The following is a 25,944-nucleotide window of genomic DNA, read 5'->3' on the forward strand; positions in this document are numbered from 1 at the left end:
TGACAGCTGGGCTTTGTGCATTCTTTCCAGACAGCCATCACACACGTAGGGTGGAGGATTAATAGGAGTACATCTGCATACTGAGTGGTCTTCCTGGACTGGGAGAGGTAGAGGCAGGACACATTTACATTTGTATAGACTGTCCTTCCCTGACACAGAGGGCTTGTTTACCTCCTACTGATGTCTGCAGCCAGTGGGGAGGAGAAGGGGCATTCCTGGAACTGGTTAGAGCTGGTTGGAACCTTACCCTACTTCTAGAAGCTGGGCAAAGGGAATATAAGTATAGGGGTTGTTCCCCATGTGAAAAAAAAAAAAAGACAGAACGTTGATTAAATGGACATTAGATGCTGCTGGAGGAACTTGCCAGGAAAAGCCTTGGGACTGCTCTGCTGTGGGACTGACCTGTGACTTGCTAGGTCAAAAGATGGACTGCCACTGCTTTCTTCTGGACTCTTGTGCTGGCCTGGGCCTTGCCGCTTTGTGCCCTGACAGCTGTCTCCAAGGGCTGGGTGGTGTGCCCCCTGTTCCCCCTTTCACTGCTAGATAGCATGAGGGAAGTGCTACATTCTTTGGTTATAGCGCATCAGGAGTGCTATATTTGGTGGTGGGGGAATTCTACATTACTATCTCCCCCAACACGGGTTGGAGGCCCCCCCGCAGGGAGAACTGGGCAGGGAGAACCGTGTCTCCAGCCAGCACGACCCAGCGCTGGGTCCTTGGAATTCACTGAGTAGCAGCTTGTGGAATCCTCAGTGGGAAGCCCTGGCCGGGGGCTGCAACGTGCAAAATCCTAAACGAAGTTGATGAAGTGTCCCGGGAACGGAGTCGGGCGTGCTGAGTGCTTGGTGTCTTGGTGAGAATTGTGGTCCACCAGTGGGCCCTGGGAGACTGATGCCACGCCCTGAAGCGAAGGTGGCTTCAGGGTGGACAAGGAGAGTGGTCCAGAGGGCCCTAGAGGGCTCTGGATGTGCTACATAGGAGACAAACGGCTTAGGAGGAAGCAGCATAGATGACAGCTTACCCAGTTGGATGCTGGCAGCTGCCAGGTGATTTTTCCCTACCCAAGAGACCCAGAGAGGTCTTCACGCTGTGGGGGGGGGCAGTGGGGTGGAGGGAGCCGTGGGTGCCCTGGTCATAACTTTGGTGGCACTCGCCACTGGTTTGCAGGACAGGGAGGAAACGTCGACGGAGGTCCCGTACCTGCCAAGCCTTTCTGATTACCGGAAATCTCAATGTAGAAGGGCAGGTGGCTCAGTATCCAAAGTTGGGGACAACTACCACATGACCTATAATATAGGCACACCAAATCAATGTGATTATTTCAGTTGTGGGTGATATGGGGTGAATTGCCTGTTTTCGTCATCACATGCTGCATTGTTATGTTCTGAGATTGATGTTTGTCGTAGACAGGAGCACAGGATACTGTTTCAGGGGCCATATGATATGCACCGTAGTGTTTCTTCCAAGATGTTTTATTTTCTGACATGCCACTTGGGAATGTTTCATTCTATGTGCATTTCTTTTGGTATACTGATGGGGATGTTTCTCTTTATAGGAGGCTGGCCCACTATGTAGTGTGCAAAACTAGGTACACTGTGCAGGGGTCCAGGCAACCACACGTTGGTTCCCAGAGGTAAAAATTAAACCACCTAATGCTTCAATTTTTAAGGTAGCTGGTCGAGAAGTTAGACTAATACAGGAGATGTGCTAAGCATTTGCTGTACTCACAAATCCAATCATGTACCACATACATTCAATGAATAACTTGAGACCAGAATTTATAAAAATACTTCAGACTTGTATATACATTTTAAGACCAAGATCTTTAAGATACGTTAAGTACGTTTTGAGATATGACTTTTCAAGGTTTTGGCAAAGTTAAGTCTTTCTATGTGTAATTACGCTTCGTTGATCTCAATGCACAGTCACCTTTAAAAATGCATAAAAGATCGTACAGTTGAGTTACCAGTCTCTTCTTTTGCAGGATGGTTGCAGCAGTCAGTGGGCACCTTATGCCAGCTGGAGAGTCTCGGGAGGCTCCCGGTTCCCGCGGGAGCAGCGTTGGAAAGGTTCTTGGCACAGGCACAGGGCCACCTATATGGGCCACTTGGAAAAGGAGCTGGTTTGCAGATTTGGCAAGGACACAGTGGGGCATATTGCTCATGCAATTAAACCCTCATATATAGTATGGTGCACCCTGCCTTAGGGCTGCAAGGTCTGATAGAGGGGTGACTTACCCTTGACACATGCAGTGTAGAATAGACAGGGCACAGAGGGAGTGTGCCATGTCATGTTTGTATTTTGGGTTTGCACCAGGACACTCAGCCTGCTATGGCAGTGCTGGGTGCATCTTGATGCATGACACTTGAGAGTGGCATAATCAGTGCTGTTGCCTTCAGGGGCTTACCTGTAGTACCCCTTGACCTGGGTACCTAAGTACCTTTTTAGGGCTTTATAGTGGAAACTAAAGGTGTATCCAATTACGTTTACCTCGTTTTATGGAAAGAACACTGGCACTGGGAACCTGGTTAGCAGGATCTCGGTGCACTCCAGTCCAAGTTGCATTCAGAAACCAGGCAAAAAGTGTGTGTGTGTGTGTGTGGGGCGGGGGTACTGCAACAAGGTGCCAGTTCCCACACTTTCTATGTGCAATGATGATGAACTGGCAACTGCTTGTTTAGCAGGGTACTAATGATCTATGTGATGGTCTGACAGCTGCTTGCTTAGCAGAGTATTACTGATTCATGTTGTTTTGGTCTACAACGTATGTTTATGAAATGCAGTTTACTTTTATATAACTTGGTGTGGAGTTTTCCTTGTGGGGTATTTATTGCACAAATACTTTACACATTACCTTCTAAGTTAAGCCTGACTGCTCAGTGCCAAGCTACTAGAGGGTGGGCACAGGATCATTTGGATTGTGTTACTTACCCTGACTACGATTGTGGTCCCTACTTGGACAAGGGTGAATACCTCTGCCAACTAGAGACCCCATTTCTAACAGTTATGTATGAGATTGATGTATGTCATGCTGTATTTCAGGGCCATGTGATATGCACCGTAGTGTTTCTTCCAAAATGTTTTTCTCCTGACGTGCCATTTGGGAATGTTTCATTTTATATGCATTTATTTTGGTATACTGATGACTAATGCAATATGGAAATGTTTCTATGTGTAATGATGATAACCTAACAAGTGCTTGTTTAGGAGGGTACCAATGATCTATGTGAGTCAATGTGATGTTCTGACAGCTGCTTGCTTAGCAGAGTAATACTGATTCATGTAGTTATGGCCTACAGCGTATGTTTATGCAATACCATTTATTTTTATATAACTTACTGTGGAGTTTTCCTTGTGGTGTATTTATTGTGTCACTAGTGTTTACACATTGCCTCTGAGATAAGCATGACTGCCTGTGCCAAGCTACCAAGGGGGTGAGCAGGGATTATCTTGGGTGAGTAACTCCCTTGCCCTGAGTAGAGTGATGGTTCCTGCCTGGCTGATGTGCCTACCCTAGCCAACCAAGAACCCTATTTCTAACACAAGCAGTAGCCATATACTCACACAATTGAGAAACTCACCTGGCTTGCATTACGCATTACTAGGACCTTGGTTTTTCCATTTGACAAGAAACCAGTAGGGGCTTTAGAACATCCCAATGCAAGACGACTCTCACTCCTGAATCCTCGAAATTGAGATTTAAGCTGGCTCAACAACACATCTTCTGCTGAAATTTTACTGAACTATGTCCTGCCCAAAATAAGTTTGGCTCCTGATATCTTGTCCTTCCAGAATGGATTTAGGACATTCCTACAGTAAACATCTGAGCAACAATCTGATTGAATCTGATGCTCCTCCACTTGGAGATGTCTGTCTTCAACTTTCTGATAATCTCCTGTTTAACCATTTACTCACCTTGTGTTATTCTTGCCATCTTCTCCTGTAAAAGTCTTGTTCTTCCTACCGTCTCCCTGCCTCTCCCCTTTCTCGTCGCTCTCCCCTTCACCTTACTGATCCCTCGACCTTCTCATTTATTTAATCCTTTAGGTTCCCCTTCACTTTCTTCACTCTGCTCTTTGTTGCTGAATTTAAATTGTTTTCAGTAAGCATATTATGAATACATATCCATAGTTCTCTGTAAGGTGCCCACATAGCATGCGCTGCAGTGACACCATAGAAAAATGCACAAATAAATAAATGAGCGTGGGATTACAGCAGATATTGCATTTAAATAATAAAATTGAAATAAATAAATGTTTGGCGTGAAAGGAAATGAGGCCAGGCAGTCTAAATATATGACAACAATCTCATATTTATCTTACATTTTCTGTCAGAAGAACAGTTAACCAAAAGCAAAATCCCCACTCAGAACATTTCATTTTCTGTCCTCAATTCCCCCTGAGCATGTGTAATTTGTCACCTTCTAGGTAATCTCTGGCATTGTAACACAGCTTCAGCAGAGCACATGAAGAAAAGAACAGACAGCAAGAAATCGAAGGCACTATCTCTCCAAGCAGGAAGTGGCATTTTGTTTTTAAATAACATGTAGTGAAATAGAAAAACGGATTTAAAAAAAAGAAGACATACGCAAGGAACAAAAAATCTGGACTAGATAGGATTTGCGTGAGATGAGTTTAAACTGATAGCAAAATTGCAATTTATGTACTGGGCAGTACCAGTGGAGACATCCTGTTCCATCATGGATTTCGATCGTAGGACATTTTAGAAGAGGATACGGACATCCCTTTGACATCTTTCTTTAAAAGTACACACAATCCTGTGCAACCTGCAGCAGTATATATGTTAGTGGTATATGTGGCTACAGGTATTTGCTTCTTCTGCCCTTTGCTAGGTCTCCTGTTGCTCAAGCCAGCTGTCATTGGCCCGTTAGTGTTAGTTGCTTTGCACTCCAACAAACCCTATCCTATGCCACTCAGTATGATACCTCAGCACCTCCACTTTTTGTCTAGTCCAGCCACCATTTATGAAGAGTAATTACTATGGGCTGAGATTAACTGCGGTACCAATGAGTGCTCTGCTGCCTTTGGGCTAAACAAACACCACGTACATACAAACACACACACCAACTACATTGAAGATTGTGCCCAGGCATGGAGCTGCACTCTTCTGTCAAGGCACTACAGCCAAAAGCAGGCTGGGCTTGGGTGTGCTCTCGTTCAGACAGAATGTTGCCTACTGGCACTTTACTGTACCTGTTCGAGATGGACCCTAGCTCTTTTTATATAAATGTCCCTGGCTTTAGTAAGGCAGTCAGCGAAAAAATCAATGGACTGGTATGTGGCCCGCATTAATTGTCGGTGACTGAGATTGCCTCAAGTATTTTACCCATCACTCTTGTCTTATTTTTTTTAACCACAAGTTAAATCACGTACTATTACCAGAAATGTCCAGATGATAACGTCCAATTAAATTCTTAATGATTGTATATTTTTTTAAATCATTCCGTTTTATGGGACCTACATAGAAATACCTTTGTGGGAAAAGAACTGAGAGAAACTCAACCCCAAAAAAATTCGTTGGGTTGAACATATTATTTCACCTGTGGTGAACCGCTGTGTTTTTGAATATTTATTTTAAAGAGTAAACATGAAAGAGATGCACACACACACACACACGCGCGTTCCTTTATTTTCTAGTTTTCGCACTTAAGTTAGATCCAAAAAAGTGCACATCAGAATCAATTCCTATCCAAAACTCTAATGAGTCTGTAATGGAGCTGAATTAATTCAGTGATTACTAAAGTACTATTCTAACTGGATGGTTAAAAGTTAGAAGCCTAACATGGAAGGCTCAGCTTTTAACCCTTGTGAAACTGATCAAGAGAGTTGATAATAAGGATGATTTATTTGGGGCAGCTATGTAATCTCCAAAATAAAATGTATAAACATAGCTAAAGAGTTTTATAAAGCGCTGCGTGTCACATGGCGGACTTCAGAACTCTGATCAAGTGTGTGGTTTGCACTTTACGAATTGTCAAATACATGGGAGACATTGTTTTGTGTGAGACATACACATCCATTATTTAGAAGGAACATGTTGATGTCTCTGTACATCTCCTTTCAGATGTTTTGAGTGCTGCAGGTACCAGATAAAGAGTCCAGTGGATGCTACAAGTACCGACTTATTGAAGAATGGCACTTTCTCAAGAGGTGATTCCCTGGTAGGGCGGCTGAGTTTGAGACGGTTACAATTGCTACCTTTTTTAAAAATAAAAAGTTACTAGCTCACTTCAGGTAGCCACTTTGACCACTGAAATTCTCATCCTCTTGGCTTTAGTACAGATAGACCAAGTAGCAGAATTGACAGCTCTAGTCTGAAGTTCTCCCAATTAACTATGTGATAATTGAAAAGATGAAAAATGTTTTTTGAGGATTCTGCTACTTTTTTGGCAGAGTTCATGTATCAAAGAGGTTCTGTTTGATGAAATACTTGAAATGTGGAAACCTTATTCGCAGTCTGACAAATTTCGACAGTTCATACTTAAAGTTAGGGCTACTATTTCAAAGAAAGAGACAGAGGAAGTGTATGTTTTTGATCCTCACCCATGCTTTGCTAATTAAACTTTTCTTACTCCTTGTGTTTCCATTTAGACGTTCCCACAAAAGGTCTTTGCTAATGGTTACATTAAACCTTTATCCCCTAAATATTTTGTAAGAATATAATTTTATGCTGTGAATGACATTTTTTCAGAAAAGACCAAAGGTCTAGCAGTCTGGTTTACCTCCCTATCTAAAAAGTATGGGTGGTACTGGAACAGTGAGGAACAACAATAATTTGTGCTCGCCCAGGCTTATCTAGCCTTCTGAAAAGAAGGTACAACAAAAGAAATTGGCCGGTGGCCTTTAATCTGTTCAAGTGAATTTTTAAGAGCAGAGACAATTACAAGTCAATCTAATGGCAAGAAAACAAGTTTGAATTTGTGCCCAACAGTTTGTAAAAAATATATATAATTTCTTTGGCTACAGCGGTGAATTTCACTTTTCAGTAGCTGATAAGCCCGCACCATGGCTCCGTGCACCTTACTAGTTGATTATTTTTAAGACGGCACATAGCCATGCTGCAATACTTAGTGAGAAAGGATCAAACCAAAGCAAGGGCCTAGAACACACTTTTTTCTATTTCTCCTCATTCACAAAATAAGGGTTAGTTTGGCCGTGGCAGAGATACGAATATCGAGAGGGGTTTGTGTTGGAGAATGTCTTCAGATCCCCTTCCATTCGTGAATCTTCAGGGTTGACCTAAGTGCAGAAAAACAGGCTTAATATTAGAAAAACAGGTCAAAGTAAATCACTGTTACAATATGTATTAGTTTTAAAAAACATGTGATAGGTCGATTTTGAACAATTGCACAAGAAATGTGCAGAAATGGACGGATGATCCATGAATTGGTTACCTCTTACCATTTAACTTTCTTAGACATAGCAGAAGTGTGGTATAGAGTGCTAAATATAAATCAAGCTTGCAATGTTTCCCAAGGTGAGGCTTATTACAGAGCTTTCAGAGGTGTACTTGGTATTCATAGTGAGGAAACTAAAGAGGCCATTATAAGTGCGCCCACAGTGACATTTAGTACTAATTATGGAGCCACAGAAGGCACATACAAAGTTCTGTATTATCCAACCACAATCATATGCTATAAAGGGGTTATTGGTTGGACTAAAACACTTCTAATATATATGCACAGTGTTGTCATCGATGACCTCATTTCAGATATTGCAATGATGTCATCAGTTTTGCAATGGAACTTGCCATGAGTGATTTAATATGTGGGGGTAACTCGCAGTGCATGGAGGGGGTGCAAGTTACAGTTACTTTGGGGCACAAGTCATAGTTACTTGAGATACCTATAACTGGTGAATTTCAGTGGATTTGTTTGTTTACAATGATATGTTTAAACTGACATTTTCACCTAACTATAATTTAATGATATCCCTTCAACCTTTGTTGTTTTCAGTGAATTTCTAGGCCTTTTTTGAAACCAAATGATAACTGTCACTTTAGTCATTGTTTTTTTTTCATTGAATTTCTAGTTTTGTTTTAATGTCTCGCTGTTCATATATAAAAGGCAGGCCTACTGGAATAGGTCACTGCAATGTCTGTCAACATACATTCAATGTTGTTTTGTAGTCAAAGCAACACTGAACAAGTGTCAGATTCTTAATTTTACACTTCTCAAGCCAGATAATGCAGGTATAAAACCTACCACAAGGGATCTCTGCATTTCCAAGTTGTAGAGCAAAAGCTCCAAGTTTGGGAATGCTTAAAAAATTATCAACGTTTCCTGGGTCCATGTTATATAGACCCCAGTAAACACAGGGTTATATTTTTTAAGTATTTCTGGGGGGGATACTGTACTCCCTGCAGCCCCCCATAATACTATGCTTTGGTACCCTGCCCAGATTGGGGTACCCTCATACATCAGATTTATTTAAATTAGCCCATGAAAGGCATACAGGACACTTCTTTCCAGAGCAGGGATTAATAAATGAGTTATGTGAAGCTCAGTCAAATGGCTCCAAAGTTATTAGCAAGCCAAAAAATCAATTTCCTATTGAAATATGGTCCTAAATATAATACCTTGGGGGCAGTTGCCTTTGGGTAGTTCTAGTTAGGTCAGCTATTCCATAGGAAAAGAGTTTTGTGTGCTGCTAATCACTTTAGTCTAGTTTGTCAAATCTTCACAAACTTTCCAAAAACATGCAAATTTTTGACTAATTTGTGAATGGAAATTTTTGGGGTGATATATCAAACGGAGGACGAGAAAAAAGGGGGCTCCTAAAACGCAAAATCTCTATGCATTTTATATAGACTTCTTTAGGCACGGCTAAAGCAAAAACTGTTAAACAGAATTACACCAATTGTTCCACAGATTTCACTTTGTGTGATTTGGTGTAAATATATTCAGTAGTTTTTGAGAAGTTAAGGTCAAAAAATATTTGTATATGTGTGTGGTTGGGTCCGTGAGAAGCTTGAGAGACTCTAGAGCAGAGGTCTTCAAACTGGGGGGCGGACCCCCCTAGGGGGGCCCCAAGTGATCATAGGGGGGGGCGCCAGACTCTGGCCAAAAGAAGCATTATACAGATAACAGGCTTTTGCTTTAAGCAGAAGCATGTTATTGCATTTTACAAAAAGTAACAGTACTTAACTGCAATGTTTAAATGGGCCTAGACATATTTAAACATTGCCATCTTTATAAAATAATTGTGAAAAATTCTGAGGGGGCCCAATGATTTTTATTTTCCAACTGGGGGGGCGCGGCATTAAAAAGTTTGGAGACCACTGCTCTAGAGGGAGCATCATTTCAAAACAGACCGCTCTGATTGGCCCATGGAGCTTTTGTCCCCTGGGCCATCTTGCTCTGGCTGGAATCAGACTCCCGCAGGAGCAAGCACTCTGAGTGGCTACCAGCAACATGAGAAAAATGTTACTGGCACCCATCACTGGACTCAGGGACTTAGGACCTCATTATGAGTTTGGCGGGCGGTGGAGGCCGCCTGCCTAACTTGTAGTGCCACGTGATGGCTAGTGCGGCCAGAACACTGCTTACCCTATTACAAGTTCACCAAAGGGCCGGCAGGCAAAAACAGCATTTCTGCCCGCAGGCCCTGCGGTGAACAGGGCCTTAACATTGACGCCGGCTCGATTAGGAGTAGGTGGCAATGTGGCAGTGCAGCAGGTACAGTAGCACCCGCCGCGCTTTCCACTGCCCGTAATTCGGGCAGTCAAAAGCACTACGGAGCTGTCCACGAGGGTCCCTGCACTGCCCATGCCAAGTGCATGGGTAGTGCAGGGGACCCCATGGGGCCATTGGTACCCCCTTTCTGCCAACCTTTGCATGGCGGGACTACCGCCATGCACAGGCTGGCAGAAAGGGGACTCGTAATCCCCAGGGCAGCATTTCAAGCAGTGCTTCCCTTGCAGATTGAGACTGCTGAGACTGCCAGGGTGTCGGCATCCTGGCGGTCTCGGCGGTGTGACCGTGGCGACTCCACCACAGTTGCAAATGTGGAGGCCGGACCACTGCTTTGGCGGAGGTTCGACCTACACCGTGACCCCGGCGGTCTTATGACCACCAGGGTCGTAATGAGGCCCTAAGTCTCCTGTCCTGAAGTGAAGTTTGGAAAAAGATATAAGGGTGCAGCAGGTTAGGGATACTCAGCCCCCATAGGTCCCAAAGGGGTGGGACCCAGAGGCCCCCAAGAGGCCAAAATGCAAAAAAAGGGCAATTTTTGCCACAAACCTGCAGGATTCCCACAGGATTGTAAAAAACAAAACAAATGGTGGCCCAGGGTGATATGGTTTATTTAAGGGGAGGGCGGCACATGATGCCCCTCCCCAGGCTGCTACAGGCAATGAGGAGCCCACACCCGGGGCCATATTTCATAAGAGAAGGGGAAGCACATCCCCCATTCCTGAAGAATTATAGGCCCCTAGGGACACATTTCATAAGTAGAGGAGGGTAGGGTACTGTGTGGGATTTGATACAGATAAAAGCTGTGCATAGTATTGCATTAAGTTTGGAACAGACATTGAGTTTCTTGAGTAACTTGGCTTTCTCTGAACAGTCGTATAAATATTGAACACAGTGTGCCATGAGGGTTTCCTGTATTTCAGTGGTTGAATGTTAATGTGAACTAGGCTACCAGGAAAGTGTATGGGATAGGGTCAATGGTGCTCATAACACATAACACCTAAGGGAGTTGTATCATTAATGATGCTTCATGTTATTTTTAGCTATGTTGCACTTACTTTCAGGCCACTAATGCTACACTAGTTTTTAGACTAATGTGTACAAAAGAAGCTTGGATTATTTCATTAGTGATGTAATTTGAGATGCCATCAGTGATGCCAAGGTGATGTTATAGAACATGTCATGAGTAATGTGATATGTGAGGTCATAAGCAGTGCATGACGGTTGCACAGAGCCAACTATAACTTGTGAGTTAAGTTTTTGTTTTTAGTATAAAACATTAATGTTATCACTCACATATTCACCTAACTATGTTACTTTCACCTTTGTTTTTTCAGTGAATTTCTAAGTTTTTTTAAACAAAAACAGACTTTTATCACATCTAACTAGAACGTTACTTTTACCGTTGTTTTTTCACACACACACACACACACACACACACACACACACACACACACACACACATATATTTATATATATGTTACCTAGTGGCAGTTGCCACTAGGTAGCTATAATTAGGACCATGTTTCCATAGAAAAAGTGTGACTAGCCTATAGTGTGCCACCATTTGATGAATCTTCACGAAATTTATTAAACAAATGTGCGTCCGTGATATTTGTTGCAACAAGGAAGTTTAGGAGTGATCCGTCAGGTGAGGGCTGAGAAAAAGGGGGGGGTCAAATAACGTGTGTTTCCCATGTTTATACCCATAGGAGTGTTTAACACAACTACAGCCCAAACTGCTGGATGGAATTGCACCAAATTTGGCAGAAAGCTACATTTTGTTCTGCAGATTGTGTTTTTGGTTATTTGGTGTAAATCCATTCAGTAGCTTTTAAGATACAAAAGGGAAAATATATTTGCATATCCAGGGTAACGGATCCTCCCTGACAATTTCGCGAATAAGAAGAGCTCGTGCACGGAGCTCTGACTGGCTGTCAACATGTTGGCAGCCATCCTGGGACTCGACTTTAGCCGAGTCCCAGAAAAAAGGGAGAGAAAATGAAAAGGGACCAGGGTAGTGACACTCTGAACCCTTAGCTCTGGTACTGGGATTCCAGGGGGACACCGCCAGGGCCAAAAAACACTTATTTGAAAAGTTTTTGACTACATCACAAATTCACAGCAATAAAACCAAAAACAAGTGTGGACTTTGCGCTTGTTTTTTGTAAAGCCCCCGAGTGGGCTAGGTCCCAGGGACATGTTCAAATAAAGGAGGGGGATGCATGGGACTCCCCTCCCAGGGCATTTTGATGCCTCGGGGATCAGGGCTTTAATTATGCTGAATGCAACCCCCTACCCCTGCATCCCTGGAGACCACCACCTGCCCGGGGCTATTTTATGCTGGAAGGGGGCTGTGCGTACCTCTCGAGGAGTCAACCAAGGCCCTGGGGACTGCCACCCCCCAGGGCTGCCCACCCGTGGGACATACCTTTTTGCTCTCACTTTGACAGTTTCAGCAAGTCAAACAGCTTGTACTTGCAGAAAGCAGAGTTTTCATCTCTATCCCTGAAAGATGACAGATGAAAACACTGCTCCCACGAGCAAGGATCTGCTATTTAATCAGCTCTCTGCTTGTGGGGGCAATGCCGGCTCCCACAGGATGCGGGAGCCAGCTAGGACCGCGAGGGCCTTTAGGCTCCCCCTACGGTCCTGTCACTCTCTCTCTCTCTCTCTTCCATCCCATTACTCCAGCACAGGTTTGGAGTGAGCACAGGTTTGGAGTGAGTCTTATGCCTAAGTAGTCAAAGAATGGAACCAATTTGATGGGATTTTCCCCAACATAAATACATCTGGAAAAAGGCTTAAAGGTACCCTTCAAGAAAACCTTGTACTTTGTCTTAGTATCATTAAGCTCTGACCCATGCTCATCACAAAAAAGTTTAAAATCATTCAATAACTGTTGGAGCCCTTGGGAGGATTTAGATAACAATAAGGTGTCAATGGTAAATAGTAAGACCGGTATCTTCCTCCCCTGTAACTTAGGGGCATCGCACTCATCTCTACCCAATAAGTCCACAATCCCATGTAAAAAATGCCAGTACAAAGTGGGGGCTAGGAAACATCCCTGTCTGACTCCACGCCTGATCCTGAAAGGCTCAGTAAGCTGGCCATCCTCACCCAACCTTACTTGAGTCTAATTGTCTGCACAGATTCTCTGTAAAATGGACAAGAAATCAGGCGGGATTCCCATCTCACCCAGCACCTTCCATAATTTATTCCTGGACACCAAATCAAATATTGTTCGCAAGCCCACTAACACAACATAGAACTTACCCTTGCTAAGTGTCACTTCTTTCCAAAAGATACAGATGAAATGGAAAGCTTAGTCCAAAGTACGAATAAGGGCACAGAACACCACCTGATATTAATATAAGTGCCCCACACTTCTGGATATTCCAAATATAAGTCCTTTAGAATCCTGTCTGGGCCTGGAGCTCTAGCTGGAATGCATGAACTGATTGCCGCAAGGGTTTCTTTAAGAGAAAATTTGAGAGCATATTGCTCATCATTATTGGTCAGGGTCAATAAATTCGGATCCTCCTCATTTTCACCCTTCCCCTGGGCTGGACAAAAAATTCAAGAGCAGGTTTCAGGCCATTCAAATATATCCCTATTTTCTTCCAAAAAACCTTATTATCTTTTCCTATCATGGCAGTGTGAGAGAGAGGCCGAAAGGGAATTTTCTCATTCCCTCCTGGCACATTCCAATGTTTGTCTATATCTGGCCCTAAAACTCACCAAACCCTGTTGAGGGTTGGATCTAGCTGCCACCAACAGCTTGCCCGCCACCTTTCTGCATTCTTCGTTGTACCAAGCTGCCACCTTTGGTGGTTTCTTCCCAACTTTATTTACTAAGCACAAGGTTTCCATAATCTGGGAATAAAGCATGTTGTGGGATGTTCTTAGTCTCACTAGCCTTGGCTCATTTGAAAGGAGTGATAGAGAATCTACCTCATTTGCCACTGTTTTGCATAGTTTTTGTGTTGCTAATTATTGTGACATGGTTTGATGAATCTCCACGTACCTTTCCAAAAAATGCCACTTTTTCACTAAATTACACATGGAAAGTTTTGAGGTCATTGGTCAAGTGGGGGCCGAGAAAAATGGGGGCTCCCAAAACAAGTTTTCCCCATTCATTTTTCCTTAGAAACTTTACACACAGCTATAGCCCAAATGGCTGAATGGATTTACAACAAATTTGTCAGGCAGCTAGATCTAGGTCCAGAATAATGCTTGTTTTGTGTTTTGGTGTACAGCTATTCAACAGTTTTGGAAAATTAAGGTAAACAAAATTATGTATCACAGTGCAGAGGATGCATGGAGCCACCAGGTCTTATCCTGAGATCTGATTGGCTGCCCCCACATCAACCAGCAAATGTTGGTAGCCATCTATAGACTCTGGACACATACAAAAGACAATGGGGCAGGGTATGGATACCCTGACCCCCTTGGACTGGGGCCAAAAATGTTCTGTTTTTTTATTTAGCCAGTAATTCACAAAGTTTCCGATAATCTGTGGCAAAAGTTTTTTTAAAAGCCTTTCATAATCCCCCCTTGAGTGTGTGAGGGCCTGGAGGGGAGGCGCAGGATATATTTAAGCAGAGGTGGCTTTAGGGCATTCTATAGCCCCCCAGCAACACTAGAAAAAAGTAAGTGTCCTGGGTCATTGAGACCGCAACCCCTGATGAATGTACCATGTTTTTCAAAAGCATTTTACAGGCTGTGAGCTTTTGCTCTACAGCTGGAATTACAGTGCCACCGTGGGGCCTGTGGTTGCATTATATGTGCTTAACAAGCATCACATAAAATACAAGCCCTTTATATGGTTATTTTTACCAATACATTTTGTGGGGTGTAAAATGTTAAAAGGTAGAACAGACATATTTGTATTATTTTATTTTATTTAAAAAATGATATATCTCTATTTATTTTCACATTTTTCACCTCCAAAATCTAATAATAAACCATGTAAAAAGAAAGATGATAAATCTGCGCTATATATAGAGGGTGAGAATTGGGTGCGGAGAGGAGTTTGGATGAGTGTGGGGGTCGGCTGCAGGGTCAACCCCCTTCGGCAGGAGGGTGGCTTTAAGTATGGTAATAAAATATTATAAATATAAATTCACCAGTTATAGTTATCTCAAGTAACTATTACTTGCGCCCTCGCCATGCTCTGCTAACTACCGCAAAAACAACAAGGTGATGGAAGGAATGCTTGAATTAATCTCAGCCACTGGCAATCGCTTGGGCTGCACCCCAATCCATAATTTTTTGGCCACCAATCCACCTCAGTTTGGACACAGTAATATCCAAATCAGTCTTGACTCTGCTCCTCATGAGAAAAGCCCAGCCTGAACTGTCAGGCCAGGTCTTCCCTGAACCGTACCACAAGCAACTCAGGGTCGGTTTTACCCGAGTTAGGGATCTTCAGCCAGGTACAGCTTGGTAATATTATTAGGCCGATCTGCCACCAGGGGAGGCAGAAATCCACTAGACACCAGGGTTAATTTTATTTATTGTTTAAAAAAAAAAAACTTGTTTGGGGAGCGACCCCTTGGGCAAGGGTCGCTCCCGGGGGTGGGGGTGGGGGGGGAATTATTATTAGGCCATTTCTGCCCCCCCCCCCCCCTCCGGAGCAGAAAACCACTAGACACCAGGGATATATTTTTTTTTGTTTATTTTTATTTTTTTATGTTTGGGGAGCAACCCCTTAGGCAAGGGTCGCCAGAGGGGCAAATTATTATTAGGCCATTTCTGCACCCCCTGGGGGCAGATAGGCCTTGCGATCTGCCCCCAGGGGGGGGCAGAAACCACTAGACACCAGGGATTATTGATTTTTTTCATACTTGCGCATAAGGGGAGCGGCCCCTTGGCAAGGGCCGCTCCCCAGGGGGGCAAATGATTTTTAGGCCATTTCTGCCCCTCTTGGGGGCAGATGGGCCTTGCGGTCTGCCCCCAGAGGGGGCAGAAACCACTAGGCACCAGGGATTTTTTTTTTTTCCGTACTTGAGCATAAGGGGAGCGGCCCCTTAGGCAAGGGCTGCTCCCCAGGGGGGCAAAGGATTTTTAGGCCATTTCAGCCCCCAGGGGTGGAGGGCAGAAAACCACTAGACACCAGGGATAGTTTTTATTTTTTATTTTATTTTTTTTGTTTGGGGAGCGACCCCCTGGCAAGGGCCGCTCCCCAGGGGGGCAAATGATTTTTAGGCCATTTCTGCCCCTCTTGGGGGCAGATCGGCCTTGCGGTCTGCCCCCAGAGGGGGCAGAAACCACTAGATACCAGGGATTATTTCTTTTTTTTTGTACTTGCGCATTAGGGGAGTGGCCTGTTGGGCAAGGGCCACTCCCCAGGGGGCCAAATGATTTTTAGGCCATTTCTGCCCCTCACCCCCCCGGGGCCAGAAAACCACTAGACACCAGGGATTCATTTTTTTTGTTTATTTTTTTTATTTTTATGTTTGGGGAGCGAACCTTTAGGCAAGGGTTGCTCCCGGGGGGCCAAATTATTTTTAGGCCATTTCTGCCCCTCCTTGGGGCAGAAACCACAAGACACCAGGGATTTTTTTTTTTTTAATGCTAACGTATAAGGGGAGCAGCCCCTTTGGCAAGGGCCACTCCCCAGGGGGAGCAAAATATTTTTAGGACTTTTCTGCCCCCCCCCGGAGGCAGATCGGACTAATATAATTAGGTGGACCTGCCCTGGGGGGGGGGGCAGAAACCACTAGACACCAGAGATTATTGATTTTTTTCATACTTGCGCATAAGGGGAGTGGCAGCTCTTACCCCCCTGGGGGCAGATCGGCCTAATATTATTAGACCAATCTGCCCCGAGGGGGGGGCAGAAAACCACTAGACACCAGAGATAAAAAATTTTGGTTTATTTTTATTTTTTTATGTTTGGGGAGCGAACCTTTAGGCAAGGGTTGCTCCCGGGGTAGCAAAATATTTTTAGGCCTTTTCTGCCCCCCCCGGAGGCAGATCGGACTAATATAATTAGGCGGATCTGCCCCCAGGGGGGGCAGAAACCTCTAGACACCAGGGATATATATATATATTTTTATTTACTTTATGTTTTTATGTATGGGGAGCAACCCCTTACACAAGGGTCGCTCCCCTGTGGGGCAAATTGTATTTAGGCCATTTCTGCCCACCTTAGAGGCAGATCAGCCTATTTTTGTTAGGCCAATCTGCCCACAAAAGTGGCAGAAACCTCTAGACACCGTGGATTCGTGTGTGTTTTGTTTGGGGGGGCAGCTCTTGGGCAAGGGTCGCTCCCCATGGGGGCCCTTTGGGGGCAGATTGACCTATTTTTGGAAGGCCCATCTTCCCCCACGGGGGCAGAAAGCCCACCAGAGGCCAGGGAAGACTTTTTTTTTCAAATGGCCATACCCCCTTTGAAGAGCGCTTTTCTTTTTGCAAAGAAAGAATCACCGCTGCAGCCCAGGCTGCTGATTTTACCTTAGCGCTGTGAAAAGCGCTGTATTGTGAGCCCCCGGATCACCGCCGCAGCCGGGTTAATTGTGTGCTTCCAAGCGCGAGGATCGCGCTCAACTCTGTGCCCCCGGGGCACGAGAAAAAAACACCTTTTAAAAGAATCAGGAGCAAGCCTGCTCCTAGCGGTGCCCCCGGGGTAGGGATCGCTCCAAGGAGCGCCCCCGGGGCACCAGAAGGCCCTGCCTTTGGCCCGCGCTTCGTCGGAGGCAAGAGGAGAGGAGGAAGCCCCTCCCTCGCCTGAAAAGCCTCGACGCCGTCGGAAAGGCGAGGGGAGAGGAGGACACCTCTCCCTCGCTCAACGAAGCCTCGGAAGGCTTCGGCCACCTGGGAAACGGGCGGCAGCCTCATCGGAGGCTCGCTTCCCCCTCCAGACCCCTCAGGGCCCCTGCGTGGGCCAGCCTGGTACTAAAGGGGTCTCCCCCTCGGAAAGGGCCGACGGAGGCCCCGGGAGACCCCAGGAGGTTGCGGGCCCCCAGAGGGGCCCGCTCGCAGATTGGAGGGGGTGCGCGGCGCCCCCCTCCTTAACCCAAGGATTTCCCTGACTTGGGCCCCCCTTGGAGAGGGCCGGTGGCGGCCCGGGGGGCCCTCCAATGAGCACGGGTCCCAGAAGGGGCCCGCCAAGGAAACAGAGAGGGTGCGTGCCGCCCCTCTCTATTTGCCAAGTTTAGGGAGGCCCCCGTTTTGCGCAGAAGAGCGCCGGGGGCCCCATTTATTCGTTTTAGGCACTAGAAGTGCCTCTGCATCAGAACAGGTACTTTTAAATGGACAAATATAATCATGATTTAAAGTTCTTTCTACAGACTTTCTTAATTGTGTTATATTACCTGCCTGTACTATGATGCTTTTACATATGTGTGCACATGTTCCTTCTATGGGCATGACTTGCTAATATGTTTGCTTAACTTGCCATAGATTTTCTAATGTTCCTACTATGGGCGTTTTATGATATTCTTGTGACAAGTGTGCTAATGTGATAACGTGTTTCCTGACTACTGCTTATGTTGCAGAATACTGAGTAACCTGTGTGTTATGTGTGACTACTGCTAGTTTGCAGAGTAACTAATGTGTAACGTTCTGACAACTGCTAAGGTAGCAGGATAGTACTGTTATGTGATGTTGGTCTAATAATGACGTTGTGTACAATACAGTATATTTTCATATAATCTGGTGTTGTGTTTCCTTTGTGGTGGGGATATTGCGTCACATGTATGTGTGTGTTGTGCAAACGCTTTACGCATTGCCTCCGGGTTAAGCCTGACTGCTCGTGCCAAGCTACCAAGGGGGTGAGCAGGGGTTATCTTGGACGTGTAACTCCCTTGCCCTGACTAGAGTGGGTAAGTTCTGCCTGGCTGAGGTGCATACCCTAGCCAACCAGAAACCCCATTTCTAACATGAACCTACAAGCCCTATATATCCCCACAACCAGAGGAGTCCAGCAGACATAACGGTATATTGCTTTAAAAAATCTGACATTGCAGGAAAAAGTTACAGAGAAAAACGTAGAGAAAACGTAGAGAAAAATTGCTGTTTTTTCACCTCAATTTCAATATTTTTTTATTTCAGTTGTTATTTTCTGTAGGAAACTCTTGTAAGATCTACACAAATTACCCATTGCTGAATTCAGAATTTTGTCTACTTTTCAGAAATGTTTAGGTTTCTGGCATTGGTTTCACACCCATTTCTGTCAGTGACTGGAAGGAGGCTGAAAGCACAAAAAATCATAAAAATGGGGTATGTCCCAGTAAAATGCCAAAATTGTGTTAAAAAATTGGGTTTTCTGATTCAAGTCTGCCTGTGCCTGAAAGTTGGGAAGCTGGTCATTTTAGCACTGCAAACCCTTTGTTGATGCCAATTTCAGGGTAAAAAACACAAGCCTTCTTCTGCAGCCCTTTTTTCCCATTTTAAAAAAAAACTAAAATTTCACTGTATTTTGGCTAATTTCTAGGTGTCCTTCAGGGGAACCCACAAAGTCTGGGTACCACTAGAATCCCTAGGATGTTGGAAAAAAGGATGCAAATTTGGCGTTGGTAGCTTATGTGGACAAAATGTTATGAGGGTCTAAGCGCGCCCTGCCCCAAATAGCCAAAAAAATGCCTGCCACCTGAGGGGGGAAAAGGCCTGGCAGCGAAGGGGTTAAATACTTTTTCCATCTACTACGTTGGACTTTTGTTTTTGTACAGAAGGCCAAAGCTCGTTCTTTTGTAAGCCTAACCTGCCCTCTAGTGGGCATAATAATACACTTTACTGTTATAAAGCAATCTGTCCATCAGTGGATTTCACTCGTACTACGATTGTGGTCATTGGTGACCTAAAAACTCGCACTCTAGTGGGCTTGTATACTTTAACTTATGTATTTACCCAAGTCTCTTGGTGTAAAATAGTATATTATAACAGAGGCAGAGAATACTGGTGGGTTTGAGGGTCCTACTTCGTTTTTATACGCCTCTGATTGCATCACCCTAGATACAGAAAGTTCATTATCCTGTCTGGGTCAATCATTATATTTCAGGTGACAAAGCTTTTGTTCTGTTATGTAAGGATTTATCAAGCAAGACAAATACACACACGGCATCCTTGCCCTGAATTACATTCAAGTACGTAAAACAAAAATGTGATTTTCATATTCATGTACATTTTCCCACGTCTGCGCGATGCACAGCTATGACACTTCCAAAAGTCTTTCTGTAGTGAACTTCGCCAACCCTCAGTTTTACTTTTGAAGTAACTTTGAGCTAGCAAATTAACGATAGACAGTGTCGAAAAGTTATACCAGGATGATCGTGTATCTTATCGCAAATGTCAGGGTCCCCCTTGGTAATATGCCAACAAGGTACGCTGAATAACTTCAGTTCCACAATCCACGCCCCAGTACTTGCTATTCCAGACATGAGGCCCCATCTCACCCAAGGCACCCCTCTCTAAACATATAAGAACACCACCCTTTTAACTAATAAAGGGAATAATGAACACATTGTGTCCTGATGCATGAATCCCCTAATTACCCTTCTTCATCCCTAAAGTGGGAGGTTGGGATTGTAAATACTGGGATGAGCAATGTGGAATCGGAGTAATGAATACCATTGTTAGTCATCCAAGAATTATCTTCCTCATCCACATTCCTCATCCCATTATTTTACTGCTGAAGATATTCCAAAGCAACTCTGTGTAAAACTGAACAGGAATCATGCAGAAAATACATTTAATTGATTAGACATGAATCATACATTCCTTGAACTCAAGACTTTCATACCAAACTGTATCTTAGACCCTGTCTGTAAAAGATACTCCACCACATTCTGCCAATGAAGTACCAATCCCTCTTGCAGAGTGAGTTTGAACTGATCTTGGACGCTTGGATTTAGAAGTTAGACTAAAACCGAATATCTCCTGTGATCTGTAAAACACCAAACTGACCTTTGGTACAAAGTTTGGTCTTAACCTCAAAACCATATGATCATGAAATATTCTAAGACAAGGATGGTTATACATCAATGTAGATCATTCTCCCAAACATCTAGCAGTAACTACAGCTATCAGAGCTTACATACTACATTCAGGGGCTTTCTAAAATGAATTCAAAATGAACACAAGATTCCAAGCTAAAAAGATATTTCCCATCTTAGGTCTCAAGCTCTCAAACTCTTGAAAAGTAAATTCTCAACTCCTCAAGGAAATCCCATAGTGAACGAAAATCTTAAATAGATGTCCATTGTACTTTCACGGCGGAGATCGAGCAACCCTTGTTGAATCCATTTTGTAGGAATTTCAGGATGTGTTCTGGAGGAACACCCAACAGGAGAAACATCTTTATATATACATCATCATGAAAAAGAGGCCAAGTGGTTACTATACACTTTACAATTAGATTCTCTTCAGGAGGCTTAGATAGAATTAGCAACTGAATCAGAGGCCTACCATTTTTTAAAGCCCTTATGCCCCTGCCTTTCAACCTCTAAATCGCAAAACCCAAATGTTGTACAGATCTTAGGGTAAACAAAGGAGGAAGAACTATGGCGGTCATTCCTACCTTGGCAGGCGGCGTTCGCCGCCCGCCTGGCGGGAACCGCCAGAAGACCGTACCGCGGTCAAAAGACCTCGGCAGTCATTCTGTCTTTCCCGCTGGGCTGGCAGGCGACCGCCAAAAGGCCGCCCGCCCGCCCAGCGGGAAAGCACCAGCAACGAGGAAGCCGGCTCCGAATGGAGCCAGCGGAGTTGCTGGTGTGCGACGGGTGCAGTTGCACCCGTCGCGATTTTCAGTTGCACTGCAGGGGCCCCCAGGGGCCCCACGACACACATTCCCGCCAGCCAGGTTCTGGCGGTGAAAACCGCCAGAGCCAGGCTGGCGGGAAGGGGGTCAGAATCCCCATGGCGGCGCTGCTTGCAGCGCCGCCGTGGAGGATTCACAGGGGCAGCGGGAAGCCGGCGGAAAACCGCCGGCTTCCCTTTTCTGACCGCGGCTTTACCGCCGCGGTCAGAATAGCCCCAGAAGCACCGCCAGCCTGTTGGCGGTGCTTCCTCCGTCCCCTACCCTGGCGGTCTCGGACTGCCAGGGTAGGAATGACCCCCTATGTGATCTAATTATATGGGGTGTAGTCAGACTTAACTAAGAGGCAATATGTAGAGTATTTGTGCAACACTTCAAACAGTAAAATAGTGGAAACACCATACAAAAAAATACCACACCTGGTACCTTAATCCTGGACATAGAAGATGTGGGAAGCAGGCTGAAGCACTGCATCAGTGTTGATCCCTGCAGTGGCAGCGAACCATTGATCCTTCCCACACAATAGCGAAGATGCACTGATTTTCTCCACGCAACAGCTGCGATGCGTTGGGTCTGAGATATGTTGGTTCTGAAGATGATGAGCCAAGGTCTAACCACGCTGGAGAGGCGATGTGTTAACTCCATGCCATGCAAGGGGGCCAATGCACCGATTCTGATCTGCGCAGCAGTAGTGATGCGTCGTTTCAGCTGAAGCAAGCACCTTAAGCTCACTTTTGAGGGTCCAGGACTGGGGTGGCACCACTTAGCAGGGTAGAGAAACAGATGGCAGAGTCCAGGTGTAAGTGGGTTGGGAATCTTTTATGTCCCTAAGAGTTCAATAAGGTGACCCTTGAAGTCACTGTGAGTTCTGGGTTAGAGAGATGCAGGTCCAGTCCTTCTCACTTCCAGGTAAAAGGTCAGCAGGTAGCAGGTCAGCACAGCATAGCAGGAGTCTAACAGAGTAACAGCCCAGCAGAGTGACAGTCCTTGTATCAGCACAACTGTCCTTCTTCCTGGCAGACTAGCTATAGGTCCAGGAGTGTACTGAGTTGGTTGTGTCAGAGATCTAGTACTTATACCCAGTTTTGCCTTTGAAGTGGGGAAAATATCAAAGGCAGGCCTTTGAATTGCACAGAGGTCCCACCCCTCCTGCCCTGCCTCCAGACTCACTACATGGGTTTATGCAGCCCTTTGCATGGGGGCAGGACACAGCCTATTCGGGTGCAATTACAAGACTGTGCCCAGCTCCTTCTTCAAATTCTGCCCACGATGGCCCATCAGGATGTGGATGGCCCATCAGGTCACACCTAAGCTCCCACTGTGTGTGGCTGTCTAGGAGGAATACACAAAGCTCAACCGCCCCAGACATGTGATCAGAGACAGGCAACAGGCACCAAATAGTTTAAGTAGGAAAATGCTACATTTCTAAAAGTGGCATTTCCAGAATTACATTTTAAAATCTGAGTTCACCACAAGTTGTGATTTTAAACTGTGATTCCAAAGACACCAAAGTTGAAAAACGTATCTCTTCCAGATTGGGAATTATAAAATGTAAAAAGGTAATCCCAATGTTGTCTTATAGGAGAGATAGGCCTGGCTGTTGTGAAAAAGGACTTTGACCATTTTTTCACTACCAAGACAAGTAACATTTAAAAGTATATGTCCTGCCTTTTAAATACATTGCACCCTGGCCTCTGGGGTGTCCATGGCCTATTTTAGGGGTGACACACTTGTATAAAAAGGGAAGGTTTAGGCCTGGCAAAAGGGTTACTTTGCCAGGTTGACATGGCAGTGCAAAACTTCACACACAGGCTCTGCAATGGCAGGCCTGAGATATGGTTATAGGGCTACCTAAGTGGGTGGCACAGTCAGTGCAACAGGCCCACAAGTAGAATTTAATCTACAGGCCTTGGGCATATGTAGTGCACTTTACTAGTGACTTATAAGTAAATTAAATATGCCAACTGAGGATAGGCCAATATTACCATGTTTAGAGGAGAGGGGACATGCACTTCAGCACTGGTTAGCAGTGGTGAAGTACAGAGCCCTAAAGCCAGCAAAAACGAGGTCAGCAAAGTAGAAGAGGTAGGTGCAAAACGTTGGTGGGAAGACCACCCTAAGGGTGTCAGGTCTAACATTGACTATTCCTGTTGGTTCCAAATCTGGTGCAGATCAATTCAACTTATATATCTATATGTGTATGCAGATCTGCAGGGTGTGATATACTGTTTAGATTATTGATACAAATTGAAGTCTTTTAAGTCTCTTATCAGCTGTTATTCCCTGGATAATTTCTTTACCAGAAAGATAAACGAGTACAGACCTGACCTTACTATATCTTTGGTACTGGTACCATTGCCCTTTTCTCCAGCAATATCAACGCATTTACTTTCCTGTTCCCCAGACTGTAATTGTTTTCTCTGAAACTCCTTGACCTGATGATGGCTGTCCAAATTGTGACAGGTCGAAATTCCTTTCACTCCAAGAGCAAATGGAACACTACTGAATGGATTCCCCATGGTTGATGCTTATGAATTTAAATTACTCAAACAAATAATCCTGGTAAGTACTGATTTAGGCCATTGCTCTTTGTATTTTGCAAGTGTTTACTATACTCATCTAAACTTTACATGTTCTGGAATAACATGGCCAAGATGCATTAAATGTTCTGCATATATAACAGTTGAGTGGCTATGTGTCACCTCTAATTCGTTCTTATGATGGTTTAATTGCATTGTTAACAATTGTCATCAGAATCATCTATTGAGTAATCACTTGTGATTTATAATGTCAACTGTGCCGCAAGGAAGAGCTGTTCTTAATTATAATTTAATGCCCCTTGTTCCAGGTGGTGGTTGGGCACCCTTTCACCGTTACTATACAAAATGGTGGCATCTTTTGATGGCCTCTAGAGTACCTTTTGAAATTCAAACAGATTCTTAATACTTGCAGTGTCAGTGAAATCCTCAGTGCAGGAATAGTTGCGAAGCTAGATCAGCATTTTTCTTTGCACAGTACAAATTCACATGGGTCCTCCACTTCGAGAGGGAAAAGAGCTTATGCGACTTTCTGTGGTGTTTAGTGATGTACAGCTTGACTTTGTGATCCCAGATACCCTTTATTAGCAAATACCAAGGTCTAACCACAGCACTCAATCTCAGTCCCAATAGATATTGTTTGTATACATTTGAAGTCACAAAGATTCTGGACCAGTCTTTCTTGAAAAGCGAATTCTTCTTTATTGCAAGATTGGAATTTCAACAATTTCAATCATGCTGAATCAGTACTTCGTTATCAATTTGGTCATTAACAGCCATCATGTGTTTTGTCACTAATGTGACTTTTTCAAGGCTGTAAAGTACAGAAATGGGCATATAATCATGTTCAAGATGTATTACTTTAATGAGGACATGACATCCAACCATAACCATAGCCCTGTGAGAAGAATAAAGACCTACACCACAACCATAGCCAAAAAGGTAGGCACCCAAATATGGTGAAGAAAGACCATTGAAAGGAATGTGGAAAAAGGTTGTGAACCCGTGATGAAAAGGAAGGTGAATCCTAGAGCGTGTCATGAAATGTGCAGACTACCACCAGTAATAAAATAAAGTCACTAACCAACAAAGTCCGAACCTACCATAAAGTAATGTCATAAGATGCGATGATATAGATGATCATCCACTCATAGGCAAGCTGTAATGCAATATACTGACTATTAGCCATATGGCAGACTCAAAATTCTTGCCAACATAACCAAAAAAAAGAAAAAGACCAAGAGAACCAGATAGAAACAACAGAAGAATGGAAAACAAAGACTGAGGAATAATGATAGAAACTCTTATGTAAGTACTTGTGCATAGCACTCAACGTTAAGAAAAGTAAATCTGAAGGAATCCGTACATAAACTTCACTTCTGAAATGTCAAGAAGGCAAATAAATTCAAAAGTCCGTAGTCAGATTGTGAGATAATGGGACCATGATACGTCCCACTCCTGTCAATAAAAACGATTAGTTACTACACAGTTCCTAATGTAAGATAGGCAAAATGCAGTCACTTGAAAACAAAGCAAGAATAAACAAGCCACAAGTTACCATGTAGTAAAACATCCCTTTGTCTCTGCAATCAATTACTTTCTCTGATAAGAGTCAAATAACCGTGCAATTATTGAGTATAGAGGACAAGAGTAGGCAGGTCACACATTATCATGTGTAAAGAACATCGGCTGAATATCCACGTGCACACAGCTCTATATAATAAGGCAGGAGGTATCATATGTACATATGCGATATCAAAAAGTAAACGTACATCCATATTATCCAATGCCTATGCAGCATCTGGCAACTATAATACTACCTCATATTTAACGCCTTATTACACCATGAACCTTGATGTAAGGTATATAACATATGTTTGCCAAATGTACATCACACCTGACAAACCTAGGATGTGGCTGCCCATCAGGCCTAT

At 44.2% G+C, this 25,944-nt stretch overlaps 1 protein-coding gene across 2 annotated transcripts in view; it reads right to left on the reverse strand.

Annotated features, from left to right (window-relative positions):
- Nucleotides 1–4,292: 4,292 nt before the first annotated feature.
- Nucleotides 4,293–25,944, reverse strand: part of LOC138299630 (protein HEG homolog 1-like) — a 412,852-nt gene continuing 391,200 nt past the window's right edge. For both annotated transcript variants that reach the window (XM_069238061.1, XM_069238062.1), the window contains one exon: nucleotides 4,293–7,259. In XM_069238061.1, coding sequence (XP_069094162.1) covers nucleotides 7,137–7,259 — 123 coding nt within the window. In that variant the 3' untranslated portion in view covers nucleotides 4,293–7,136. The remainder of the gene's footprint in view (nucleotides 7,260–25,944) is intronic.

The sequence above is a fragment of the Pleurodeles waltl genome, chromosome 6 (assembly GCF_031143425.1).
Source record: "Pleurodeles waltl isolate 20211129_DDA chromosome 6, aPleWal1.hap1.20221129, whole genome shotgun sequence".
NCBI classification, from domain to species: Eukaryota; Metazoa; Chordata; class Amphibia; order Caudata; family Salamandridae; genus Pleurodeles; species Pleurodeles waltl.